The sequence below is a fragment of the Phymastichus coffea genome, unplaced genomic scaffold (genome assembly GCF_024137745.1).
Source record: "Phymastichus coffea isolate CEN01 unplaced genomic scaffold, Cenicafe_Pcof_1.1 PCOF00005, whole genome shotgun sequence".
Lineage (NCBI taxonomy): Eukaryota > Metazoa > Arthropoda > Insecta > Hymenoptera > Eulophidae > Phymastichus > Phymastichus coffea.
Window position 1 is genome coordinate 4,331,676 of NW_026706816.1, and position 27,459 is coordinate 4,359,134.

Here is a 27,459-nt window from a genome sequence, read left to right on the forward strand (position 1 = left end):
TCATAAAAAAAAAATAATTAAGGTAAATTTTAATGCCAAAGGTCAGTCCCCTATTACAACAGGATAAAAGGAATAGAATATTTCGCAGACGCGCATGTGAAAATTATAAACGATCGTTTGTAACTCAAGGGAGTTCTTCTAAGCCACGTTTTGACTTTCAAGCATTAGTAAGCGAAGGATCACGTCCTTCCTATTCCGTAAACTAATCACGAAATGTGGGAACGGTAAGAGAGGCTCACCCGGTTTCAGACCGGAACACTCTGATTACGCTTACGCGATCGAAAACGAAGCTCCGATGAATTCCTGAGCGCCCGATCGTGTAAGAAGAAAGAAAAAAAAAATTTTCCCACGTCTCCGGCGTGGCTTTAGCTCGCTCAAAAACGAGCGTCCTATTACCCGTATCGCGTTACAAAAAAAAAATGAGAGAGAGAGGAAAGAAAGAGAAAAAAAAAATTAATATTAATATTAATATTAATAGCGATGAAAAAGACGGCGGATTAATTAATATGTATTAATATTAATTAATACGCGTCAATATATTAACACTATGTAATACTATATATTACACACTAATCGATAATACATATATTCTAATAGTATAGAGTATTAATACTTGTTACATTAGTACTCGTGCTACCCAATATACAAATAAATTTATATGGTTATTCAACGGCAACTAATCGAAGGCACTAACCACGCTCTGCTACCATTTGTTACGTGACAGTTTTGATGTCTCTTCAAAACGGGCACGTGTTAGACCGTTTTTAGCTCCGAGTGGTCCTTACTCGGGCGGACTACACCTTCAGTACGGTACCCCGACCGTCTCAGCGAATGGATCGCGTCTTTGCCGATAATATCTGAAGTTCGTCCCCGCGAGGGGTAGGCGGGAGTAATTGGCAAGGAAAAAGGGAGGGGGCTTCGCCGGTTTACTTAAATGAACTTACACGGGTACGTTGGATAGATTTATATATTTTTTCGATACGTGAGATAACACGTCTAGTAATAATATTGGCCTACTATCTGGTTCGCGATTTATTAAATAAATGTTCTAAATTGCGCGGTCAGTGGCGCTTACACACTTGGTCCCGGTACGCAATCACGCGGATTCACCAAAAGGGGAACCTTGAATATGCTAAGTAGTATTAGAGCGAAGAGAGAGAGAGATAATAAAATACAATAAGGAAGAGATTTCACCTTATCGAGAATAGAGCCCAAAAGTACTCACTCTGTTGTCTAGGTACGAAATATTCTTTGGTTCGTTATATCCGTAATTACTGCTTTCGAATCCGTTTAATTAACTGGTCCAATATATCTTTTTATCTAATAGTGTGGCAAAACACCAGAAAAATGATAATTCCTATGATTTTCGTTTACACAAAATTATTAAAACAATTGTACTCGACACTTCTAATACTTAATTGTAACTCGAACAATTATATTTTCACACTCTTATTATGGATGTAACTTCAGTAGGAAAAATACAGGCTTCTTAGTCGAGCGCTGACTCCTGACTAACTAAATTCTGTCGCTCTGCTTTCGCTGGTTTATTTTATAGCCTTTGTCCCGAGCATACCGACTCACTCTCGCGTATACGCTTCGGATGTTTACGCTTCTCGTGGCGGGTCGTCTTATCTAGCTAAGCACGCTGACTGCAGCGTGCTGTCCCAGCATGCCGGCTCAGCGTGAATCAGCCTCTATCGTTCATTCCCACCGAGTCGCGCACACGAATACTGCTAGCTATGCTATGTCCGAACGAAAAATCCCGAGAGCAAGGTTTTATTCGATAGTATATTTTTGTAACATAATAAGACGTCACGTAACACCTTGTTAAGTTACATAAGTTTTTTTTGTATTAATTCTCCGATTAAAAACTTTAAATAAATAGAATTGCATGATTAGTAAATAATTTAATAAACCACCCATGAATCTGTACAATACAGCGTGCGATATAATAAGTTACTGTTGAATTATACGTAATAACTATACTGTACACACATACAAATGTAATATAGATATATCCATGAGTGATGATGCGCGCGCCGCTATCAGTATGTATGTGAGGATGTGTGAGTGCGTGCGCACATGTACAGAGTATATGATAGTCAGTCGGCTATGTAAGAGACAAGAGAGCGCATCTCGACATGGCTTGGATACATGTATGTAATCTATATGTATCAACTCAATCATTGACTTTTAACATTAAATAATCATGTCATTATTATTGTTGTAATGAGGGGAATCTCAACACTGTTATTATTTCAACGATCCACCTCATATTCAACAGTTACACTTTATTTTCTATTTCAATACAAATTATATACTTATAATTATTTGTAATACTTATCTCAATACAAATTATAGCCAACTGTAATTGCGAAAAAACCTACGATATCGTCCCTAGTATTAAGTAACTTGTAAGTTATCGAGTTTGTACAAAAATAATTTTTAAGTTATTGTACGAGGGTGGTCCGATAAGTACTTAGCCTCACCGCCCGATGGCGCCACTCTCGCAAAAGAAATATTCTATCACGTAGTACAACCTTCTCGATGGTTACTGTTAAGATTTCAGCCGGATCGGAGTTGTAGTTTATTTTTGAGAGTGTGTGAAAGCAAGTGTGTCCGTTGATTTTCGAAAAATGGAAAAAGAGCAGTATCGGTCGGTAATTTGATTCTTGTTTTTGGAAGGGAAATCGCGCAGCGAAATCAAAAAGCGCTTGGATGCTGTGTAAGGTGACTCTTCTCCTTCGATGGCGACCGTCAAAAATTGGTTTAACGAGTTTCAACGTGGTCGCACGTCGATTTTTGAAGAGCCACGTCAAGGTGCTCCGAAAACGGCTACCACGGAGGATAACGTGACAAAAACTCACGATCTCGTATTGGCAGATCGACGATTGAAGCTGCGTGAGATAGCTAAGATCGTAGGCATCTCAAAAGACCGCGTGAGTCATGTCCTGCATGAAATTTCGGGCATGAGAAAGCTGTCGGCGCGATGGGTAATCGCTGCCATGGAAGCCTACTTTTCAGACCTCGAGGAAACGTATTTTTCAGACGGGTTAAAGAAGTTGGAGCATCGCTGGGCCAAGTGTATCGAACTAAAAGGAGACTATGTTGAAAAATAAAATGCCACTTTTCCAAAATTTTCGTTTTTCTTTTGTAGGCTAAGTACTTATCGGATCACCCTCGTAAGCCTGCTTATTGAATAAATCTTGGAACGGTACTCGAGGAGCCATCTCGCGAGCTAAGGCCTGTACCTTTACGTCCGTGTCCCCGATTTTCTCCACGCACCCCTCCAATCAGGGCCCAAAAACCTAGCGAGGAAAATCATAAGAGACAAACGAGCCAATTAACGCATCATTGCCTGCTCCACTCCTCCCGAAACTAAGAAGCTCAGAGAGGGACTTACCACCCAGCCACCCCAGTATATAAAAAGAGCTGTACGAGACCCGAGGGGCAGTCGAGAAAAAAATCACACGAAGAGGAAAATTTTACTCGTGCTACCAGTGAGGAGCAGATTAAGAAAGTCAAGCAGCCAAGCAACAAAGAAGAAAAAAAACATTAAGCAGACAAGGAGAAATCAACCAGTTCAAACTCACAATTTCACAATAAAAAAAAACAGTAAACAAACAAAATAATTTTTTATTTCTTTTTTCATCTTTCTTTCCTTTATTTAAGAAATAGCTCGAACTTCCTTTTCTTTATCTTTTCTTTTATTATCTGGAGACTACTTTTGATAGGCTCCAGGTATTAATTTTGTTAGGAAAACCCGGGTACTACTACGTATTGCTAGGACCCATGGTGCTTCTCGCCTAAAGATTAGAATTTTTGATTGGAATCCAAAGGTAGAAGTATAGGCTCTGTGGCACTATCTCCCTTGGTTAAAAATTTTTTTGATAAATGATCTTTCAATGCTTTCGATTTCTGCGTCATACGCTGATTATAATTTTTAGGGACTGATTTTCTACCTAAATTACACCTTAAAATGTTTGTAATTTTTCTCATGTCATTATGTGATCTCCCAGTTTAACTCGAAAATTATCCAAATTTTCTTCAATAAAGAATAATGGTTTTCTTATACTATTATGACAATCAATTTTTTTTTGCGACCACTCGTTGCTAAAGTTAAAGTTTCACTCTTTTCATTCATTTCAGTAGCGGAATTATATTTACTTTATATAATGGAACTGACTACTTGTTCTTTATTTTTATCAGGAAGCTGTTCGACTAGTTTTAATAAATTTTCTTTAACGTTCTTACAGTCATGACTTATACCTTTTCCTATTTATTGAAAACAGTTACTACAAAGCTTAATAACATCTAAATTCCTTTTATTGTTTTATAATCGGTTAGCAACTTCTTTTTTTTCCATAACTTTTTTACATTGACCTGAAACATCTATGTTAGTTCTCGCAATTCTTTGAAATTTCCTTGACCTTTTTTTACATTTACGTAGCCAAAAGAAGTAGCAGTAGAACATATAAAACAGTTGCATGTGTCTCCTGTAGAACGTGTCTCTTTTGGTTATACTACATTGTTATAATCAAGCATAATTTGTATTTGCCTGTTGTAAATTTCTTTTTCAAAATCAAGAATTGTTAGATAGCATGACTTATAGATACTTAAAGGATATTTTTCATTATTGAAATCAAAATCTTTCGACACATACTTTTTTATCAGATTTGCCATTTTACCATTCATCAGAAATTTTTCAGGCTTAACTTTACCAAATACAATTTTTCTAACACAAGGACCACATATCATTTTCTGCTCTCATTATGAGAACATTTACCACCGTGACTCCTTAAAAATAAAATATTTGTAATAATAATGATTATAAAATTAGAAAGAGTTTGTTGAATTCTGGATCTCCGCTCAGTTGTGAACTTTTTAATTTTCAAAGTACGATTATGCTTAATCCTTGCATTTATGTATATCCAAAAGTCTTTTATTCTCAATACAAGTTGCGTTATTTTACATACGCCACTTACAAGGAAAGGTACCCAAACCTTAATTTTCACTTTTAAGGGGTAAAAACCTCCGCTAAAGTTAACCCCTAAAAAGCGTTTTTTTTAATATCCCGGCTTAAAATTAATATTTTTCAGTGAAACAAATTGGAGGTTATTTCTTACAAAAGGAGCAAGTATTTCATGTTGATTTGAAGAGTAAAGGTAGCATCCCCTATTTTTTAGGAGTTGAAAACATATTTTTTGGCATAATTTTATAATAAAAAAGTTTAAACCGACTAAAAAAAATTGGAAAAAATGTTTAAACATCCATAATAACTAAATTTAGTTGACGTCTTTCGGTGTTTTAATAAATATTACCCCTAAGGGGGGTAAACCACCCCTAACACAAAATAACTGTAAATATGTAATTCAATACATAATATTTCGTAGAAAGTTTGCATACGAGGTGTTCAAAAAGTAAGGTGACTTTTCAAATTTTACGGGCAACGTACTTTCCATTATCGATTTTTTTGTTTTGTTATGTTGGTACACTCTTCCCGAACATCTGTATCAAGTTTCAAGTGTATAGCATTTTTTGTTTGGTTGTGAGAGGCGTAAAGGTTATAAGTGTTTTGCGTTCTCGGCGATTTCTTGCTATCGAAAAATATGGATCAAAGGATTTGCATCAAATTTTGTGTAAAAAATAAAATAAAGTGCTCCAAAACACTTGAAATGTTGACGGTGGTATACGGTAAAACTGTTCTGAGTAAAAAAAATGTTTACAAGTGGTACAAACTCTTCCAAGATGGCCGGGAAGATGCCAATGACGAGCCTCGCTCTGGACACCCAAGCACGTCAACAACTGATGAAAACGTTCGAGCAGTGGAGAAAATTGTTCTGGAAAATCGTCGAATCACTATCAGAGAAGTTGCTGAGGATGTTGGTATATCGCTTGGCTCGTGCCGTGAAATTTTTTCGATCGTTTTGGGCATGAGACGTGTGTCAGCGAAGTTTGTTCCGAAATTGCTAAATTTTGACCAAAAGAACCGTCGCATGAGCATCGCTCAAGAACTGTTGAATGACATCAAAGACGACCCAGATTTACTCAAAAGGGTCATAACTGGTGACGAATCATGGGTATATGGTTATGATTACGAAACCAAAGTCCAATCGTCCTAATGGAAGAGCCCAGATGAGCCAAGACCGAAAAAAGCACGCCAAGTTCGACCAAATGTCAAAGTTTTGCTCACTGTTTTCTTCGATTACCATGGCGTGGTGCATCAGGAGTTCTTACCATATGGACGTACGGTCAATAAACAGTATTATCTTGAAGTTATGCGCCATTTGCGAGAAGCAATACGAAGAAAACGCCCAGAATTATGGAAAAACAATTCATGGCTTTTGCATCACGATAATGCCCCTGCTCACTCATCTTTGCTTGTGAGAGATTTTTTGGCCAAAAACAACACCACAATCATGCCTCAGCCACCATATTCACCGGATTTGGCCCCATGTGACTTTTTCTTGTTCCCAAAACTAAAGAGACCTATGAAAGGACGGAGATTTGCAACGATTGAAGAGATAAAGACTGCATCGCTGGAAGAGCTCAAGGCTATACCGAAAAGTGCTTATGAGAAGTGCTTTGAGGATTGGAAAAACCATTGGCATAACTGTATTGTATCTGAGGGAGATTACTTTGAAGGGGACAACATAAATATTAATAAATAAATAAATATTTTTTCTTACTTTTCACCTTACTTTTTGAACACACCTCGTATAGAAGTTTTCTAAGTCGCTGATTACAAATCTGTTATCAGATTTTGAAAATTCAAAATGGCGTAAGCAATATGGCAGACGGAAATATCGAAAAAAAAATTTTTTATAATAAAAAAATTTTAAACCACTAAAAAAATTGGAAAAAATTTGTAAACATTTATAATAAACAAATTAAGTTTTTCAGTTTTTTCATAGATACTACCCCTAAGGGGGGTGGGGGGTAAACCACCCCTAACACAAAATAACTATAAGTATACTTCAATCCATAATATTTTGTAGAAGGTTTGTATGTAGGGGTTTTTGAGATCGCTCTTTGCAAATCTGATATCAGATTTTGAAAATTCAAAATGGCGGTACCAATGTGGTGGACGAAAATGTCAAAAAAAATTTTAACTTTCATAAAAACTTGTTTACAAATGTGTGATTTTTGTAGCCTGTACATGTGAACTAAAGAGCCTTAAACCCTAAACCCCTAAGCAACAAATAGGCTAGATGCCTGTGCTTTTTAACCAAATCACCTCAAATTCCTAAATTTATAAACAAGATAATTCTGTGTGTGAAGCAGTTTTATAATTTCCGTAGAAATTGTTATCAGAATGTTATTGAAATTTCTTTATTATATATATTTGCTTATAATATTATAGTATAATAATAATAATAATCTACAATCTTTTAACTTTTGCCATAGTGCATTTTTTGTATTGAGTATAAAATATATTATTTTACGAAGTTTTTACAATAATGGTAGTCCTCATAAAAGTGTTTAAAGCGCAATGCTTTTTCGCACTAACCACATCGTACAATTGCAATGTTTTTGCACCCTTCTATTGCACAATGTGTTGCACAAGACTTTCCAAAACTGAAATCTGTAGGATTATCAAATTTATCTAGTTTTTCATTGACGTAACCTCTTTTATACCAGAAATATTTAAACAAATCTATATATCTCAGTAAAGACAGTTGGTTGTGAACCAATGATTGAAGTTTAATTATATTATTTCTTACATGTAGATTCATATCATGCTCCATTAACATTACATTATCAGAAAATGTTCGGACAAGGTTTTTCCAAATACGGAATCCATAGACATCAAGTGGTTGTATTTTTCCTGTGGTTCCAGTTGGAATTTTTTTATGTTAATGATTTTATTTTGAGGCATCGTTTCTTCTATAACTTTGTCACAATGACCACTCAGAGAATCAAGTAATAATATTGAGTGATGGCCTACATGGGGATAAAATAATTTTTCCAACTAGATTTTGAAATGATCTGCAATTAAACGACTTACTAATTAACTGATCAACGATATTACAATGTAAAAATTGTTATTAATTCCCTTAATTGTTGTTAATTTGTAACACGTTCGTTAATAATTTTGAATTCCGTATGGAAAATAAGCCCGAACAACGTCGCGTCACAAATTATTTTAAGGGGAAAGGCTCGGAAGGCACATTTGCTTCGTCGCGGAAAATTAACGAGGGCTTATGTCGTCCGGTAGTATCGACAATCGCGATTTAGCTAATTACGAGAGAGACAGGTTGTACAAATAAACTCATCATTTCTGATATATTTACAATTTATTAAAAACAGCAATTTACATACGGCGTTTGACGTGTGCGTCGGCCGAGTCCGGGCTAGTCCGTTCCGTGCGAATTAACGCACAGGAAACAGAACACCGCCTTACAACTGTTCCGCGAATTCCCGCGAATGCGATGCGAATTTACGTATACAGTCACTCGTCCGCGTCCGGCCGATACAATGCTCGGAGAGAGAGAAATCAAGGCGCGCACCGAGAAACGATAAAGGGTACCTGACCTTAGGAGGGAGCGCTACTGTGGAAGTCCACGTCTGCTGGGCCCACTATGTAGTCCTCAAACGGTGGATCTCTAGGTGGATGCAGCTAGTCTTCCTCTTCAATGCTGTTCACTCGATGGCAATCAACTATTCACACACTTTTTAGTCGCGAGGCTCAACTAGCTCGAAATTCGTTGCTGGTCAAAGCCCTACTATTCCCGCGATCTCGCGCTTTCCGCGACGTCTTACGCGCCGCTCCCTATAGGTACCCAAAACGGCCGAGCGCCGCCGGCTACGCACACACGTGCGGCTTATGCCGGCGATACTACTTCTCTCTCTCTCCTTCGTTCCCCGCTCTCGCTCCATCCCTCTAACGCCAGGCATCTCCGCCGATCAGGAATCAAACCTGCAACAAAGGCACATCATGCATCGATACTCGGTTTTCATCAACCGAGACCGATGTGGCAGCGGCTCAGGGGAAGGCACGCGGAAGAGAGAGAGAGAGGTGAACAGGGCGATCGAACTCAACGATCGATTCGCCTGTCAAAATAAGTGTAAAGGTATGTTAAATCCATCGAATTTAGGTACGTAGTTAACAGCGTCTTTCACGCTAACATTTTTTATTGGCGATACTACAGTGCCGCTCACGCACTTTTACCCCCCCCCCCCCCCCCACGGACAAAATCAGTCTAACTTCAAAGTTTTATATCTCTGGTAGAAATTAACGTACAGAGACGCGCGTGGGTGCGTTTGAAAGGTCTTTCAGAGAGCTTTCAAATGATATGATTCACGGTTGCCATCGATTGTTTTTTTAAATTTTGCAATAATTATGCAAAATTGAAAATTCTGAAATTTTTTTATTATTTTTGACAATTAGCCAATTTTGGAAAAAAAATCGTACGAAAATTTGAAGTACACCATTTTTTAGCTATTACCAAGCCCTATCTGAATCACTCATCAAAAATTTATTTTTGTCAAATATGACGCGCGCACGGACATTTTTTCCTGGAAGTAACAGTTTTTTTCAACATTTTTTATCTCCGTCAAATTGTAACAATCGAAAAAAATTTATAGGAGAAAAAATGTTTGTTGTTTCACGTAGAATACTGCAATAATTTTTTTTTTGGTTTTTCGAAATATTTTTTTTTTCGGTTTAAATTATTTTTCAAGGTCGAAAAAAAAAAGATTTTTTTTTTATGTAATTTACGATACTTGTTATGTAGTATTATTGAATGGGTGGAAAAAAATTTTTTTTTGTGTTTTCTCATCTTTTTAGCGTACCGACTGTGAGAAAAAAAAATTGAAAAAAACCGAAAAAAAAAATTTTTCGAAAAACCAAAAAAAAAATTATTGCAGTATTCTACGTGAAAAAACAAACATTTTTTCTCCTATAAATTTTTTTCGATTGTTACAATTTGATGGAGATAAAAAATGTTGAAAAAAACTGTCACTTCCAGGAAAAAATGCCCGTGCGCGCGTCATATTTGACGAAAATAAATTTTTGATGAGTGATTCAGATAGGGCTTGGTAATAGCTAAAAAATGGTGTACTTCAAATTTTCGTACTATTTTTTTTCCAAAATTGGCTAATTGTCAAAAATAATAAAAAAATTTCAGAATTTTCAATTTTGCATAATTGTTGCAAAATTTAAAAAAACAACCAATGGCAACCGTGAATATCATTTGAAAGCTCTCCGAAAGACCTTTCAAACGCACCTACGCGCGTCTCTGTACGTTAATTTCTACCAGGGATATAAAACTTTGAAGTTAGACTGATTTTGCCCGTGGGGGGGTAAAAGTGCGTAAGCGGCACTGTATGTTTTGTGGGGAATTCATTAGTCCTGTTCTGAAAGTCCCCGGCGTAGAATACGTAGTAAATGGGGTGATTTCAAAATTAGTTTTATTTGTAGTGGCAAAATGTCGAGTTGGAGTGAAATCAACTTTTTCCGATTTATTATGAGCCATTTCTGGTGATTTGGAAGCGGATGGTGTATTAGTCATAGACACGTTTGTAGTGGATGCGTTATACGTGTCTGAATTTCCAATTGCTGTTTCGTAACCCATTTGATTTTCAATGAGCTCAAGTAATGGAATTTCAGTTTTATCTAATTTTAATTTTTCGAAATTTATATCCGTAATAGCGTTAAGGAGAAATGCTAGATTTAAATTTTTACGAGTCATTTCAATGAGGATGTCGAATATTAGGTCATGTTTACATAGAAAGTCCAATGGGTTTGTATCAATGTAGTCTTGTAAATTATATTTTAATCTTTGTAATTCCTCGACTTGGGTAATTTGCTTTGTTTCGGTGGGTGGATGTCTGATGCAGATATGCGAGACATTCTGTAAGCGTAGGTTCCCTGTTTGTCGCGAAGTTTGGTTCTATTTCGCTAATTTTTTTAATTAGTAATTTGAGTGTAATTAGTTTTCGTTCGTAAGGTGTTTCGACCATTGTAATTATTTTGCCATAAGATCCTAATTACCAAGAATGAGGGGCCCCTAATTGTTATGTCTAGGCGAGGAGATATTACGGTTAGACGTAATAATGTTTCAAATACTGTCGCGTTGGTAAAAGTTGGATATTAGTCAGAAGTTAAGCAGAGGTTGGTTAAAGGGATAGTGCCTTAATTATATGTAGCGTGTTTAGGTAGATAACTTAGTTTCTTACCTTGTTAGGATTAGATCTAAAAAGAGGTTTTTACAAAACAGTCTCAGGTGCTTGCGCTTGATTTAAGATTTATTGTTTAAAGACAATTTTATAATGCTTAGCAGAGTATAATTGCGGTTCTGAGTAGCCGGATAGCGAGACTTAGAAATAACTAAATCAGTATAAGTACGAGTACTATGGTATGAGTGCTAATATGAACGCTAATGTAAACTGTAATATGAACTGCGCGAACTGTGTATTGTGTGAGCTGAACTGAACTACTCTGTGCGGATCCCGATCCAGCCTTTTTATACCATAGGCTGATGTGCCCCTTCCTGTGTTTTCGCCGAATTAATATGCGGTGAGTAATATTCGCGGAAATATTATGGAGAACGTGCTTAGACTAATCTATCCCGCTAGATAGATTTACAAATGTTCCCGGGAGGGTTGATACGATAGGAAATTAAATTACCGATACCCAGTTAGTTACTATAACCCGTTGTGTGACATTTACTTATCATAGTTCGTCACGTACGTTTTCTTTGTATTGACGTGACAAATGTATACTTTATATTGAATATACTACTAAAGTTTAATTTCATTTCAGCGCTTGCCAAGTATGTACACCAAATGCAACTAACACCGTGTGGAGCCATTGTCAATGCGTATTAGCGGATGGTGTAGAAAGAGGGATTCTAACAGCAAATAGAATGATACCAGGTCCAAGCATTCAAGTTTGCGAAGGAGATAAAGTGGTTATTGATGTAGAAAATCATATGGAAGGGATGGAGGTCACAATTCATTGGCATGGTATTTGGCAAAAAGGATCACAATATTATGATGGTGTACCATTTGTTACACAATGTCCTATTCAACAGGGCACGACATTTAGGTATTGATTTGAAACTTATATATTAAACAAAATCATATACATTCATGTTTTAAAAATAATCTTAGTTAATTATTATTATTCATTAAAATTAGCTAAATTATTCAAATATTTCTATACGTATACCGTTTTAACTTTTCAGTTTTTCCAGAACATTTTGTTATCTATTATTAGGAAGTACCATTATCAATAATATTGAAAGAAAAATGTTTATCTACTTCGTGTATAACTGTAGTGCCTCAAATTTCTATCAGGAAATTCTTATCTACTGAAAATAAGTTTGTACTTTTGATAGAATTGACTCAGACCGATGATGGGGCTTTCTAACTTCAAGAAGCTAAACTTAGAACGCATAAATATTCGTTTCATATAAGATGTTCTTGACACACGTTTATCAGCAACTCTAGATAGCTATGGTTTTCAGAAAGGACCCTATATATGCACATCTCTCCATTTCTATATAATTAACGACCGGTACCAAAAGCACTAGACTTAATAAGTTGTTTATATAGAGTACTTAAATTGAAGGAGAGTATTGGTAACGAATAATCATTAAGCAGTTATATACATGTATCATAAATATCCTTAATGGGAACGTAACAATTACGCATGGATTTTGGTAAGAAAAATTATATATTTCCAAATGCGTATATATACAATTAGCATTTTATATAGATTTCTTTGAATTGTGTAAAAATCGTAAGCAACAATTGAGAGACAGTAAGTAAATTATTTATGTTTATTTACGTTTTGTGTATTTACTTCATCTGAATTATTCACATCAAAAAAATATATTGAAGGTAAATAGGTTTTAAATTACAATATATGATACAAAAATGGTATTCATCCTCACAGTTATAAATAATAAAGCGATAAATTATATGTCTAGTAATATAACGGTTTCAGGTTCGATTTGGTCAAGTTGTAAAGGAAGAGTCGTTGTTTTTCAATTAATGTTTGCTTCCGACTATTTACCAAATTATTTATGCGAGGATTCGGAAGACAAAAACGGCTTAGATTGCTGAGCAACCTGGCAGGTTGCGACGCTTGCGCGTAAGAGAGCTTGGGATAGGAAGCAAAAGGAATTTCAAAATTGAATCTTACAATTTATTTAATTGCAAGCCAAAATAAAAGTAAATTACAATTATATTAAGAAAAAATTTTATTTATTAAGAAACAATTTGCGCGGTACATAGAGGTGAGGCTCTTCAACAGATTCGGACAATCAAAGATCGATCAGCGATTGCGTTTCTGCTCATCGTAGAACACCAGATCGTCCTGAGTCTGCAACACCATGATCGTCATGCACGCGTCTACGAAAAAAAGGAGAAAGTGAAGAGAGAGAAGAGAGAGAGTACGCGCAGTGCTGGTTGTCTCCAGCTGCCACACATTCTCCTCCGGTGGGCTCGAGCGTCAATTTTGATGTTACGAAAATCGATGGGCGTGTTTCAGAGACCGAGGACGATCTGGTTCACCAAATCAACAGTGGACCCAAACCGCAATGCAGAGTTCTACAAAAATGCTCGTCATCTTCCTCTCGATCACCACCAGTATGTCACCAATCAGCAATCGAACTCTCTTCTTTTCTCTTTTACCGCTCTCTTTTATTCTCTCTCCGAACGCCTCTTTACCCTCCGCAGCTCATCTGCTCTTAGCTCCTAAGTCGCTAATCCGCACCTCAAACCAATAAACTAGACATTAGTAATATACTAATGTAATTACACAGATCCTCGGCCCAACGATAGCGCGCGCAGACAGAGAGGCCAGATATGACAAGGAAATCGCTACTAGGCGAAAATTCAATTTTACCGCCAAAAGTTAACTAAACTCTAGCCTGTAAATTTTAATCGCTCATACTATTAGTCCACAAACTTCAAATCGACTAACTCCTAACTTCAAAATCTTAAATCCAACCCAACCCACAAATCTTAAGCCTTTATTCATTTATTAATCAGTTGTCTGTAATAAACACATTAATTTATCTAAATAAATAAATTGGTAGAGGAAATATATTGTTAGGATATAAATTGGCAATATTTATTTGATTAGAACCAATACATGCAGAAGTCGTTTGTAATGCATGCTAAAGGGCCAATTTTATAAATTCTAATTTATACAGGTCAATCAATTAACTTGGGGACATCTTTCCACGGGTCTCAATATATTCTTGATTAACAAATTATCTCAAACTAAATTTATCTATATAAATATCATTTTTTTTACATTTCGATTAGTAATTTTCAAATATTTTATTAAGTATATTTCGATTACTCATCTTGAAAACTTTTCTCATAAATGAACAATTGAATATGAATACACTTTGAACAGAGAAAACACGTTCTAGATTAGGAAATCCAATTCTTTGCTAATTGATTTTGAAGGAAACGTTTGACTCCTTTATTATATTTAAGTAGTATCAGAATTCATTCTGGTTTCGCGGAAATTAAGATGATATTCCAGAAAATTATTAACTGTTTAAAAAAATTGTCATTATCAAGGGGGTTATCATAGAGACTTGCGGTATACGAGGTGTGTTCAAAAAGTAAGGTGACTTTGTATTTTTAAGAAAAAATATTTATTTATTTATCAATATTTATGTTGTCCCCTTCAAAGTAATCCCCCTCAGATACAATACACTTATGTCAACGGTTTTTCCAATCCTCAAAGCACTTCTCATAAGCACTTTTCGGTATAACCTTGAGCTCTTCCAGTGATGCAGTCTTTATCTCTTCAATCGTTGCAAATCTCCGTCCTTTCATAGGTCTCTATAGTTTTGGGAACAAGAAAAAGTCACATGGGGCCAAATCCGGTGAATATGGTGGCTGAGGCATGATGGTATGCATAATAAAAAAATTACCGGTATACCAAAAAAAAAATGACTAAATCGGGAGATAATTACATCATACGTCTTAATATTAGAAATCAACGTCTTACTACTTCTCATGGGTGCTCCGAAATCAACGATCGCGTTGACAATAAAATAAGTGTTTTTACGGTAAAACTGCGACTAGTTAAAAAAGGTCTATTAGGAAGAGTTCCTGTGGAAAAACCGCTTTTGGTAAAAATTAATCAGAAAAAGAGACTTCCATGGGCTAAAAAGCATAGAAGTTAGAGCATTAGTCAGTAGAAGAAAGTGCTATGGAGTGATGAATCCAAATTTAAAGTTTTTGGCTCTAAATGTCAGATCTACGTGCGACAACGACTAAACGAAAATTTCTCAAAAGAATGTATCGTACCATTTCTGAAACATGGAGTCAGTTCTGTGATAGTTTGGGGATGCTTTGCAGGATCGAAAGTTGGTGAACTAGTTAAAATAAATGACATTATGAAAAAAGAATAGTACAAAGAAATTTTGCAGAAAAATATGACTCCATCTGGTAAAAAAATTATTAGGAAATAATTTACCTTCCAACAAGATAACGATTCAAAGTATACTTCCAAATTGCGTAAAACTTGGAAAACTTATAGAAATAGAAATAATTAACTGTCGTGAAATGGCTACCGAAATCACCAGATCTTAATCTGATCGAATTACTCTGGGAAGAATTAGATCGAGCTGTACGTAAGGTGTGTCCGACTTCCAAATTCCATTTATGGAAAATTTTATAGCAAGAATGAAAAGAAATCATGAGTAAAAAATTGGGTAAATTAATAGCAAGGATGTCTCGATTATGCAATGTTGTGATACAAAATTAAGGTGTTCATTTCGATGAAAAAAATATTTTAATGTAAAAAAAGAATTGTGATAATACGTATGCATATAGATAGTGATTTATGTAGTTTATCAAGATATCATAATTGCAAACATTATGGTTATATAGTACCATAAAGTATTGTTCAGTTGAAACTAAAGTCTGTGATATAAATAGCAATTGTATTTTGTTTTCTAGTTAATGGAATATGACGAAATAAAATCGGATGTTATTTTTTTGTGTTTCAAGTTGTACAGTATAAAGGACAAATGTTTGTATATACGTTTATTCATTTGAGAAGATACATATATTATATATTCCTAACTTAATTAATGATTTTAATTAATACCATTTATCCAATTGATAAAATATAGAGTAATAATAAGTTGAACCTCAAAATAAAAAATTTTACCTTTTCTAAACCTTCCAGAATATTATTCAACGTTATCTATACACTAAATAGAATATTTTGTCCTAATAACATTCTTCTTTCTGTATGGAAATTCGCAAGCTGTTTAACTTTGTATTAAAAGTGATTTTTTTCACAAAAATCGCTATAACTTTGCTTAAAAAAATGATAGATAGTTTTACCAGGCGACATTTGAAAGGACTTAAAAGTACCTATCAAATATTTTGAGTCGATTTATTAAATATTTTTTCACAAAATGGCGTGGAATTTAAACGTGACGATAAAATATATTTTTTTAAATCCTTCAACTCTGATACAATGATATAGAAACTAATTTACATGCTTTCTAACATACATAAGCTAACAGATGGCAGAGAAACTTTCAAAATGATGAGCTGCAGATATTCGTTCGACGATTCCAACGAGAGTTACAAAATTTTTAATTTTATACAATTTTCAGTTCAGGTAGCCAAATCTTTTTGAGCGAGAGTGTATGGTCAGATAGTACTTCGTGGTTGGAAGGAGAGGTGCTACCTCGGCAAAGATGCTGTCTCACCCCATTACGGGTGTGTTATTGCCAGGCCATAATTTTCGTTTTCCTATATTGTATATTTTATATATTGCAGCGATAGTCGATTCGATCAATCGATACGTTCGCGATTCGGTAGCACTCGCGATGCTAGAGCGAACGTCTAAAAGAGAGAAGGGGCGCGCGAGAGTTCAATTTTTCAGTTAAGCCTCAGCTGCTGATCGTTAGGGTACTGCCAAAGTTTTCCACTGTGTTTTGCCGTTTTCCAATCGAAAGTTTTCTTGGTTTTTTGGATACGTACGCGAGTAATCGTAAATAGTCAATAAAAGTAGCAGAAAATAACAGCAGCAGCGAACAGCAGCATTAAGTGTAGCAGTCACCGATCTCCGTAACCGAGGCAGCGCAGCTGGTTCCACAGGAGCACCAATTATTTTGCTGAACAACAATTACCACTGATCACCGTAATTGCACCGCAGGGTAGGTGCACCTCCCTTTTTCTGCGCGACAAAATACTTAAGATAGTATTTTGTCTATTACGACCGTTTGTGTGTTCGCGCCGACAGTTAGTTTTCGCGGTAAAATTTTGGATTCTCTCTCTTTCTCTCCCCGTATTATTGAAAATTTGTAAATCCTATTCGCATACGCAAGTCTTTCGGCCCAACAAAGACTGTAGTTTTTTTAGTTATAAACAATCTTAATTTTATTCGTCGCATTACATTATTTCGTTCTTTTTTAGTTTAACGGATCCGTCACAGGTTATATTTTAAACCGATTCCATCTAGGGAATAGTTCGAGTAAACATTAGGTCACTCACACCTAAGAAAGCAAGTGTCACAAGTCAGGTAACTTAAGGTGCGTTCAACTCTATTGGAAAAAGAGACATTGGAACGAAAGTATCAAACGTAAAGGCTAATACACGTATACTCATACGTGATTAACAGAGCGGCGGTTAGCTCTGTATCGTGGAAGTTTGTTCTTTAATAAACCCATTTTGTACCAGCTAATCCACCCCGTTACAGTATTTTCTATTTTAATGTAAATGGGCCGGCAACAAACTTTGATTTTACTAATTAAATTGTCGGCATGATTTTTGCGTTGCACTTTCTCTTTCTCATTCGAAGCTCTCTTGCGTCACAATCTGCACGCTCAAAAAGTTGTTTAGTAATTGGTGCATTCAGGCTTCTTTTTTCTCGTGCAAATAAATTTAGTAAATAAGTTGCGGGCCGATATTAAATTCTTAAAACGACTCTACCTTTACATATTGAACAGAGTCTTAAATATAAAATGTTTTGTTCTATGGAACAGCATTTTTGCTAAATAAATACTAAAGCAGTGAATTGAGAACACAAAAGAACTTTATTGTACGGTAGATAACCAAATGCTCTAGAAGCACTGTCGCGCAGGACATAGATGATCTTCAACACATATGTTGTATCTTCATGAGCACATACATATGTAACCTCTCTAACACTACCTTCCTTATAAGTGTTTGAATTATTCTGTACCTCTAAACGTTTCTAAAAAAATTACATCTTATTTAAAAAAATCACTAAATAAATTAAATTCAAAATTCTTTATTTTCTTAAGTATTTGCCGTTTCTGTGCAAAAATTTAAATTTAACAAAACTAAAATGTAAACATAAATTAGTCATGTATAATAAAAATATTATCTCTAAAAGTTTTAAAAGCATCGAAAATAAGTGGTTTTGTAAATATGTCAATCAGACTAATCAAATTGTTTCGTGTAAATTTCTAATGAGTTGATAGCAGCAATTGTTAACATTTTCAATGTAATAAAGTCACCTACATCTGCATCTAATTTGTATCGTAATAAGACTTTCAAATATTTAGCACTGCATCTTCAAAATACGAAATAGAAATCATCTAGTTAGTAATTTATATAGACACTGATTTATACTTCTGAGGAAGGATGAGGTATACTGAGCTATGCTCGTTGGCTCTCTCGAGACAAGAGTGCAACTTCTGTCAAACAAGGAAAGCTTTTTAAACAGGATGTTGACGCTATACGCTTTCACTGCTGTAGCCTATGGAGGAGGTAGCAAAATGGAAAAGTGGGGGTTATGGTGACTGTGACGCCTTCTACTTTAGAATGGTGACGGGGTATGGGCTTTATAGAATATCAACTTATACGTTAACTCTTATAACAGTTTTGGTGTCTCAAAGAGTTCAAATTTAATTCTTTATGTTGTAAAATGGATTATGTATTATGTATTCAAGGCTTTCAGTGTTCAAACGAGTCTTTTGATGTAAAGAACTCGCCTATTTACCATTAGATATTGATACTTTTCCAACTGTGCTTTTCTTTGAACCACCGTATCATTGGCTTAAACTTCTTATTATATGTCGTAAAGTGAATAAGTGGTTAAAAATATTTCAACATGATATATTATAGAGATCTGGCATTATACCATATAAAATTTTACCATGTGTTTTGAGCAATTATTTACATACTTCTAAATATATTTATGTAAAAGGAATGAAAAAGAAACAATGGCTTAAAAAAAATACTATCTGTAAAGTAAATATAAAAATTAGTTTTTGTGACATAGTCACAAATTAAAATTATTATTAATTAGAAACTTTTTTCTTATTATGGAAAAATTTTTGATCTTGAAAGTGACATAAGATATCCACCATCGAACAAATTACCCTTATCATTAAAAATGTTCTGTATGTATTACATATATTATAGTGATCGGGTTAACTTTGTAGGTGCTGTTACAAATGTACACAAATTGTTCACTTAAAAATTGTTTACTACAATTAGATTAAAAATAGACAGATCCAACCTGAACTCAAAGACATGAATGAAGTTGATAATAATGCATATAAAAATTCATGTAAATATTTCGAAATAACTATATCGACTACTGAAATTAAAGATTATAGACAACCCGTTCTGTATTCAATTGTGACGGCTAGCCGTAACTTAGTTTTTTTATTTTTTTAATTATTAAATATGACGAACGGAGTGGGAACCTTCCTGATTTCCCACGATGAAAACGCATTCAAAATATAAACTTTGATAGTGGCCAGAGCCTGCGTACTCAAGCTTACAATCAACGCTCTATCCTGCTTTGTCCCACACGCATGTGTTGACAGGGGCCTACGATCATCGCGTATACATCGTGAAGTGTTATCACGCTGATAATGGAAGGGGACCATAAAAATGCAATCTATCTTTTTTTTCCCACCGAGAATATCCGTAATATTAAATAGATTTTCATCAATTTTGTAAGCCATTATAATGCGCATCTTTTTGTCACCGAATAACCAATAAATAGAACAATAATGTATTTTATAATAAATCGTAAAAGGTTTGAATTTTTCTGAATGTTTATAATAGTCACTATGTATCGTCATAATTAATTAAGTCTAGTACAATTGTGTATAAGTAATTATAAGCTATAGCGTTACTCTTGCTCTTAAAAGTGGCACTCCGAGAGCCATCTCTGGAGAAAAGGGCCCAAGTTAAAAAGGGACCGCCCTTTCTCTCTCTGAAAATTCACGCCCACCGACCAATAAAGAAATTCTGGATATGACTAGAAAATTTCCTACCAATACAAAATTTGGCCGTTATCGCTTCATGGGCCTGAGGAAAGGGATTTCCACCCAACCACCCACGGGTTATAAAAAGCTCTGTACAAGGCTGGAGAGTAAGTCAGAGGAAGTTAGAGGAAGTCAGAGTAAGTGCGGAGTGAGCACCAGGAAGTCCCTAATAAGAAGTATTTACCAGTGAGTGAGTCCCGGAGGAAGCATCAAAGAAGAAAAATCACCCAAGTATATTCAGAGCACATAGAGAGAGAGAAAGAGGCCAAAGAGCAGAGAGAACGCAACTTTAATAATAATAACTGATTTGATAAAATAAAAGTAAGTAAAATCTTAAATCTGGCTATCCTTTTCTTTCTTTAAGTAATCCGCCTTTCTTTTGGAAATTCATTAAGCGTGAGTCTGGTGAATTTCCATTAAAGTCCCTTAAGAACACATTAAGCGTGAGTCTGGTGTGTTCGTCATAACATTTGGTTATTACATTCCCCGTTAGCATACAGTTTTCTCAACGCAACAATATTGCTCGTCCCGGCGTGTGTGTTACACGATAGCCAAATCAGAGCAACCCTGAGTTTACGCTTGCTCCAAGCGTACCTGAGAGTGACCCCGACGTTACATAAAAATTTTGAAGGCCCCGGAGGGATAAAATTGTTGCAAAGAAAACTGTTAGGGCTTTCCTTTCTTAAATTATATCAGTGATCAGTTAGAATAAAAGAAAATTAAGAATAGATACTACTTAAAGTATTTTGTTGAATTTGAAATCTTTGAAGAATAAAATAAAGTAAAGAAATAAAAATTTTTTTTTTGAATAAGAATACAAATTTATTAGTCAGAAAATCACTGATTTAATTGAGAAAATAGAAAATAAGTTTTGTGTCAAACAAGGAGATAGGTTAAATTGAAAGTGAAAATTAATTGGAGTTTATTTGGATTGAACTTAGGAAAATTTTGGGAAAATTAATGGGAATTTATTTTGTAATAAAGAATAGTAAAATAATTTAGAAAAGCATTGAAATTTGAATGAGTAAATTAATAGAAGAGTTAGAGAAAAATAAAGAAAATTAAGTTGTTTAAGAAAAGAGTTTGAAAAATATTTGAAATTTAAAAAAATTTTCAGAGAAGAATCATTTTTTATGAAAGTAAAATTATAAATCAGAATAGAAAATTTGTCCAAAGAAAAGTCTTCTTTTGTGCCTTGAAGAGAGAAATAAGAATAAATGCTTATTACAGAAAAAAGAGGGTTTTGAATTTATGTATTGTTCTAAAAATTGTATTTAGAAATAAAAAGGTTAATTTAGAAAGATCGAAAATAACATACAGAAAAAATTTTGAGATAATATTACGAATCTTGTCTGAGTCGGAAAGAAATACATTATAAATAAAAATTAATCAGAGAAATTAGAAATCCTGCGGAAGAAAATTTAAAAATAAATATATAAATAAAACTCGAAGTAAAAATAAAAGAGTTTTAGAATATTGTGTTTAAAAGAAATTTAGGAAATCTTGCTGAGAAAAATATTATAAAAGTAGAAATTTTGATAATTTTGCAAATTAGAAAAATTTAAATAAGAAAATTGCCTGTTATAAGTAAAATAAATAATTTTAAAATAAATAGTATTAAAGAATGAAGGGTTTAATTAAGAAAGTTTAAGTAAAAATAAAGATAAATATCTTTTTGTAAGAATCAAAATTTATATTTAAGGAATGAATTGCCGTAATATCTGTAAAAATAAGATTTTGATAAAACGTTCACATACAGTTTTCATAATTCTACAAACGAATAAGTTTTAATAAAATTTTGTTGTTAGATAGATAAGATTTTTGGTCTTTCTTTTAGTTGTAATGCCACCGTTCGTAAGTTTTAATACTTTTTCTAACGACATAGTCGACACGGTAGATGAATTAATCGAAGACATTACACATTTAAAGGACAGTCAAATATCCGTAATTAATAGGGTTAATAATCATAGCTCCGATATCACAAGAATAAACAATAACGGTCGTAGTCTTAGCATACGTGTCGCGAAACTTGAATTAGAGAATAAGCATAGAATTGAACAAATAGCTAGTTTGGGAAATATTTGTGTAGATTTAATCAAAACAAATACTGCCCTAAAGAAACAAGTTAAAAATCTTAGGAAGCAAGTACAAATTAATAACAAACTAATTAATAGGAATACGATTTCAAAAAGGGCTTTAGCAAATAAAGTAGATAAATTAGCAAAGTCATTTGAAAATTTACAATTATAAGTAAAATAATTCGCGATAATCCTTAGTTTATACACAGAAATGGATAAGGTTTTATTACAATAAATTAGATTGAGATTTCTAGTAAAAGTATATGAAGTTCAGACTTTTTTTTTTAAATCATTCTAATTATTGAAATATAGTATTAATATAAGTTTGGTGTCTTTGTTTCGATATCGTTCTAGTGGAATTAGGATATAGAATAACTAGAAAACGACTAACTAAAACACAACGAAGAGCTCTCGGAAGAGAGATTCGAAAGCACGAGTTAGGATTGCCAAAGGACAAGTATGAAAATGGATTAAAAGAGATATCTAAGCAGAATAAAATAGAGTTAGCTCGTCCGATAGAGATTTGGTCAACACCAAAAGACGAGGTACAGGGTCCACCCAAACAACCTGCACCTTCATCAAGTAACTCGCCTACAACATTAGAAGAAAAAGTCGCCCAATTTCGAAGATGTTTATGTCGACATTTTGTTATCCCGGAAAAGTGTGTTCGTTGTCAACAAACATTTAGGAGGGAATACAAAATACCGTTTTGCGAAAATCAAAAATTAAAAAAAAAGCATAATATTAAAGATGCTGTTATTAAAATTGCAAAAAGTGACGAGAAACTTAAAATACTGAAGGATGGTACAAAAGTAAACCCGGAGGTTTACGAAGTTTTACAAAGATCCTTGCGCGCGATTAAAAAAATTAAGATACAAAAGAAATCTTCAGAGCCTCCTTCTATCCCCAAAGCTCTTTTGAGTCCGCCTTTACCACTGATAACAAAAAAGAATGTAAATTGTAAGGCTTCTCCCAATTTATCCTCTGCTAGTGAGCCGATATCTAGAATAGACAAATTTTTCGGATTAATAAAAGATTATAAGAATTCCTTAATTAAGTTGTAATTACTTAACAATTTGTCAACATAAAATTATGTAAAAATATATAAATACTTGTAATATTTAGCAAAATAAAACACCAAATAAATTTATACCTTCTAGTACAAATTTCATTTTTTTTTTCTCTTCTCCCTTTGTCTGACATATATAAATGCACATAAGTATATTTATTAATGAGCGAAAACAAGGATAAGCGACTTACACGCAGCCAGTCGAGAACCTCGAGTGTCAGCTCGACAATTAGTAAAGTTGGCGGAAATCTAAAGCGATCAACAGAGTCACTCCCTGACTTAAATGATATTCAAGACAGTCCTGCTTTAGATCCAGATTTTAATCGAAGCAGAGCTTTACACCAAGTCGAAACTGCGTCCACTTCACATATCTTGAGTGACCCTATTATTGATTTACCGATCCCTTTTATTAATTATAACAAAATGCCGCCGAAAATCAATAATAATAGCGAAGCAGAAATATACGCCGAAACCAAAGCATTACCAGGACATGTAGTATCGTTAAATGATGCATTAAGTGTAGTGCCAACATTTGATGGAAGACCAAACCAATGAACCCAATTTGTAGAAGGATGCAAAGAGGCATTAAGTATAATACCGCCAAACATAGAAGAAAATTTAACCAAACGCTTAAGATCGAAATTAGAAGGAGAAGCATGTGCTACAGTAGTAGGACAAACATTTTCTAGTGTAGACGAATTATTAAATCATTTAGCTGACATATTCGGTCCTATCCAAACACTAAATCAATTATTAGGTGAATTAGGCAATGAGTTCCAAAGGAATGAAGAAAAGGTATTAACTTTTGGAAATAGGTTACGACTGTTAAGTAGTAAAATTATTGAAGCCAAAAAGAAAGAAGAGAATCTAGAATCTTTAACGCCTACACAAAAACAGATAATTGAACAGAACATATTTGAATGCTTTAGAAGAGGACTAAAGCCTGAAATTCGGCTAAATTTACCTAGTGACACTACTATCCTGAATGCGCTAAAGAATGCCATAAAAGTCGAAAAGGACCTGGAATTGCAATCAACATTGCGAGCACGAGCCTCTAATAATTCTCGTTCTTTCAGATCAATAACCCTCTGTCAAAATTGCAATAAAGAAGGCCACAATGCCCTAAATTGCAATAGTATAATTAGAGAAAGTAAACGATGTAATTTCTGCAAAAAGGTCGGTCACGAAGAAAATTCATGCTTCTCCAAGTTAACCCATTAAAGCCCACGCTAAGACTGGTTGAGATAGCGACAAACAAACTGTGCTATCTTTTGCATAAGTGAAAAATAAAATATACGTATTTTTTTTTATGTTATTTTCAATTGTTTATAACAAATTATTTAAACAAATTACAAAAAAATTCATAATTATCAAAATCTAAATGCGGGAATCGATTCTGGAGGTGAAATCAAGACGAAAACCTATATAACACTTTTTTGTCAGAATTCAATTTGTTAGTGTAACGTAGGAATAAACAATTGCATGTTGGGGAGAAAAAGTGACCATGTCAAGTCCCAAGCAAAATCTATCTGGAATAGCAAAAAATAAACTGTGCTATCCTTTGCATAAGTGAAAAATAAAATATATATATTTTTTCTTATGTCATTTGCAATTGTTTATAACAAATTATTTAAACAAATTACAAAAAAATTCATAATTTTCAAAATCTGAATGCGGAAATCGATTCGGGGGATAAAATTGAGATGAAAACCTATATAACACTTTTTTGTCAGAGTTCAATTTGATATCTTTAAGTAGAAATAAACTATTGACAAATAAGTGTTTTCATTCTCACACATGGTATCTGGAATCATATCAGTATTTTTTACTGATAAATTTTGAGATCTTATACTGTAATTGGATAAGTTTATTTCATTTCGTAAATCCTTCCGTGTTAGAGATCACGTTTGAGAGGCGGGCTAACGGTTGAAAACATTTATACATTGGATCTATTCTTTGAAATAATAATTTCGGAAAACTTTTAGTTTTTATTTTGTTCTAAATTGGTAACGTTACTGATAATGCCGAGACGGCGAATTAGCGATCTACCAAATTTAGTTGAAGATTCTGATAGTGATGAAGGTCAACATATTGATATAGCATTCATTCCTAATGAATATGAAAGTTCAGATGGAGATTCGGACGGTGATCCAAATGAAGATACATTATCAAATGAATTACCATCAGGTTCTTACGAACATGTTAAAAGTACATACACAAGTACTCAGAAATTGTTGGAACCGAATCATAAGTACAGTTGGAAAAATGATGCTTTGAATGATATTTCTCCGCATGTCGAGAGCAACTTCAATATTTCACCTATTTCATCATTGCAATCCAAAAATGCTTTTGAGTTGTTTGAGGTTTTCTTTTCGAAATCAATGAAAAACCATATCATTGAAGCCACTTCTGAAAATCATTTTGATTTATGTATGGATGATCTAGAAAAATTTATTACAATCATAATGATTACTATCTTCAATTCTAGAAAAAGTATTCGTGATTACTGGTCAAAAAAGCGAATACTTCAGTGTCCAGTAATTGCGGAACTTATGTCTAGAAATAATTTCGTTGCCATAAAAAAGAACATACGATTCTATAAACTTCAAGAAACTGATCAAAATGATAAAGTCTGGAAGGTTAGAACTCTGTATGATATGTTTCGTGAGAATTGTATGCAATTTGGTTTCTTTGACTATAATTTATCAATAGATGAGATAATGGTAAAATACTTTGGTAGGTTTGGTATCAAGCAATGTATAAGGAATAAACCCATTAGATTTGGAATAAAAGAATGGGCAGTCTGTTCTTCTGATGGGTATATATATGATCTTGATATTTACACTGGTAAATCAGGAATCGATGAACGAAATCCTTTAGTTGCCGTTGGTTTAGGGTCTAGAGTGGTGATAAAGTTACTTTCGAATTTATTAGAAAAAACACAGAGAGAAGAACTGAAAAAGTATCATATTTATTTTGACAACTTTTTCACAAACCCAGATCTTATGATTCATTTGAAAAAAAATGGTTTATCGGCGACAGGAACTGTTCGGCATAATCGTGTGAAAGTGAAAGTCGAAATGCCAAAAAAAGCTAAAAGAGGATACACTATTTCAATGCATGAAGTGAATTCAAAATTGAATTATATTACAGTTATGGACTCAAAGCCAGTATCGATTCTCTCTTCGAAATATGGAAATGAACCAAAAGTTGAAATGCAGAGATGGCAGGAATCATCGAAAAAATCTATTCTTTTTCCTCATTGTTTCTCTATGTATAATGAACACATGGGTGGCGTCGATCTACATGATCAACACTGTAATGCTTTGATGCCTACAATTCGAAGTAAGAAATGGACATGGTGCCTTGTATTACGGCTCATCCAAGCATCCTTAGCAAACGCTACAGTGATTTACAATAAGTTACATCCAGACGAAAGAAAAGGTTCCAAAGATATTGTTCAAGAAGTTTGTGAATATTATATTGACAAGTTATCTTCCAAACGTCCCCCCAAACGACAGAAACAGAGTGAAACTTCATCCCAAGAACACGTGATGAAACATGGGAGTCTTAGGAAATGTGGAATTTCAACATGTCGGACAAGAACGGAATGGTATTGTGAGAAATGTTCTATGCCTGTTTGCAAAAGTCATAAAGAAGGACATGGCAATGAACAATAATTCAATCCCACCGATTATATTTACAATAATTCATGCCAATATTGATGGATAAATACAATAATTAGCTTCATTTTATACGATTTTTTGAAACACTCTCAGGAGGCCGAATGTTTCTTCCTTCATTACAATAACTAATTGGCCTCTGACAGAAAAGTGTTATATAGGTTTTCGTCTAAACTTTACCCCCAGAATCGATTTCCGCATTCAGATTTTGAAAATTATAAATTTTTTTATAATTTGTTTAAATAGTTTGTTATAAACAATTGCAAATGACATAAGAAAAAATATATATATTTTATTTTTCACTTATGCAAAGGATAGCACAGTTTATTTTTTGCTATTCCAGATAGATTTTGCTTGGGACTTGACATGGTCACTTTTTC

General features: G+C 34.1%; 1 protein-coding gene across 1 annotated transcript in view; it reads left to right on the forward strand.

The window, feature by feature from the left end:
• Positions 1-213: 213 nt before the first annotated feature.
• LOC131667926 (uncharacterized) overlaps positions 214-27,459 on the forward strand; it is a 149,131-nt gene continuing 121,885 nt past the window's right edge. The window contains exons 1-2 of the mRNA XM_058941706.1: positions 214-224; positions 11,768-12,052. Of these exons, the coding sequence (XP_058797689.1) occupies positions 214-224; positions 11,768-12,052 (296 nt within the window). The remainder of the gene's footprint in view (positions 225-11,767; positions 12,053-27,459) is intronic.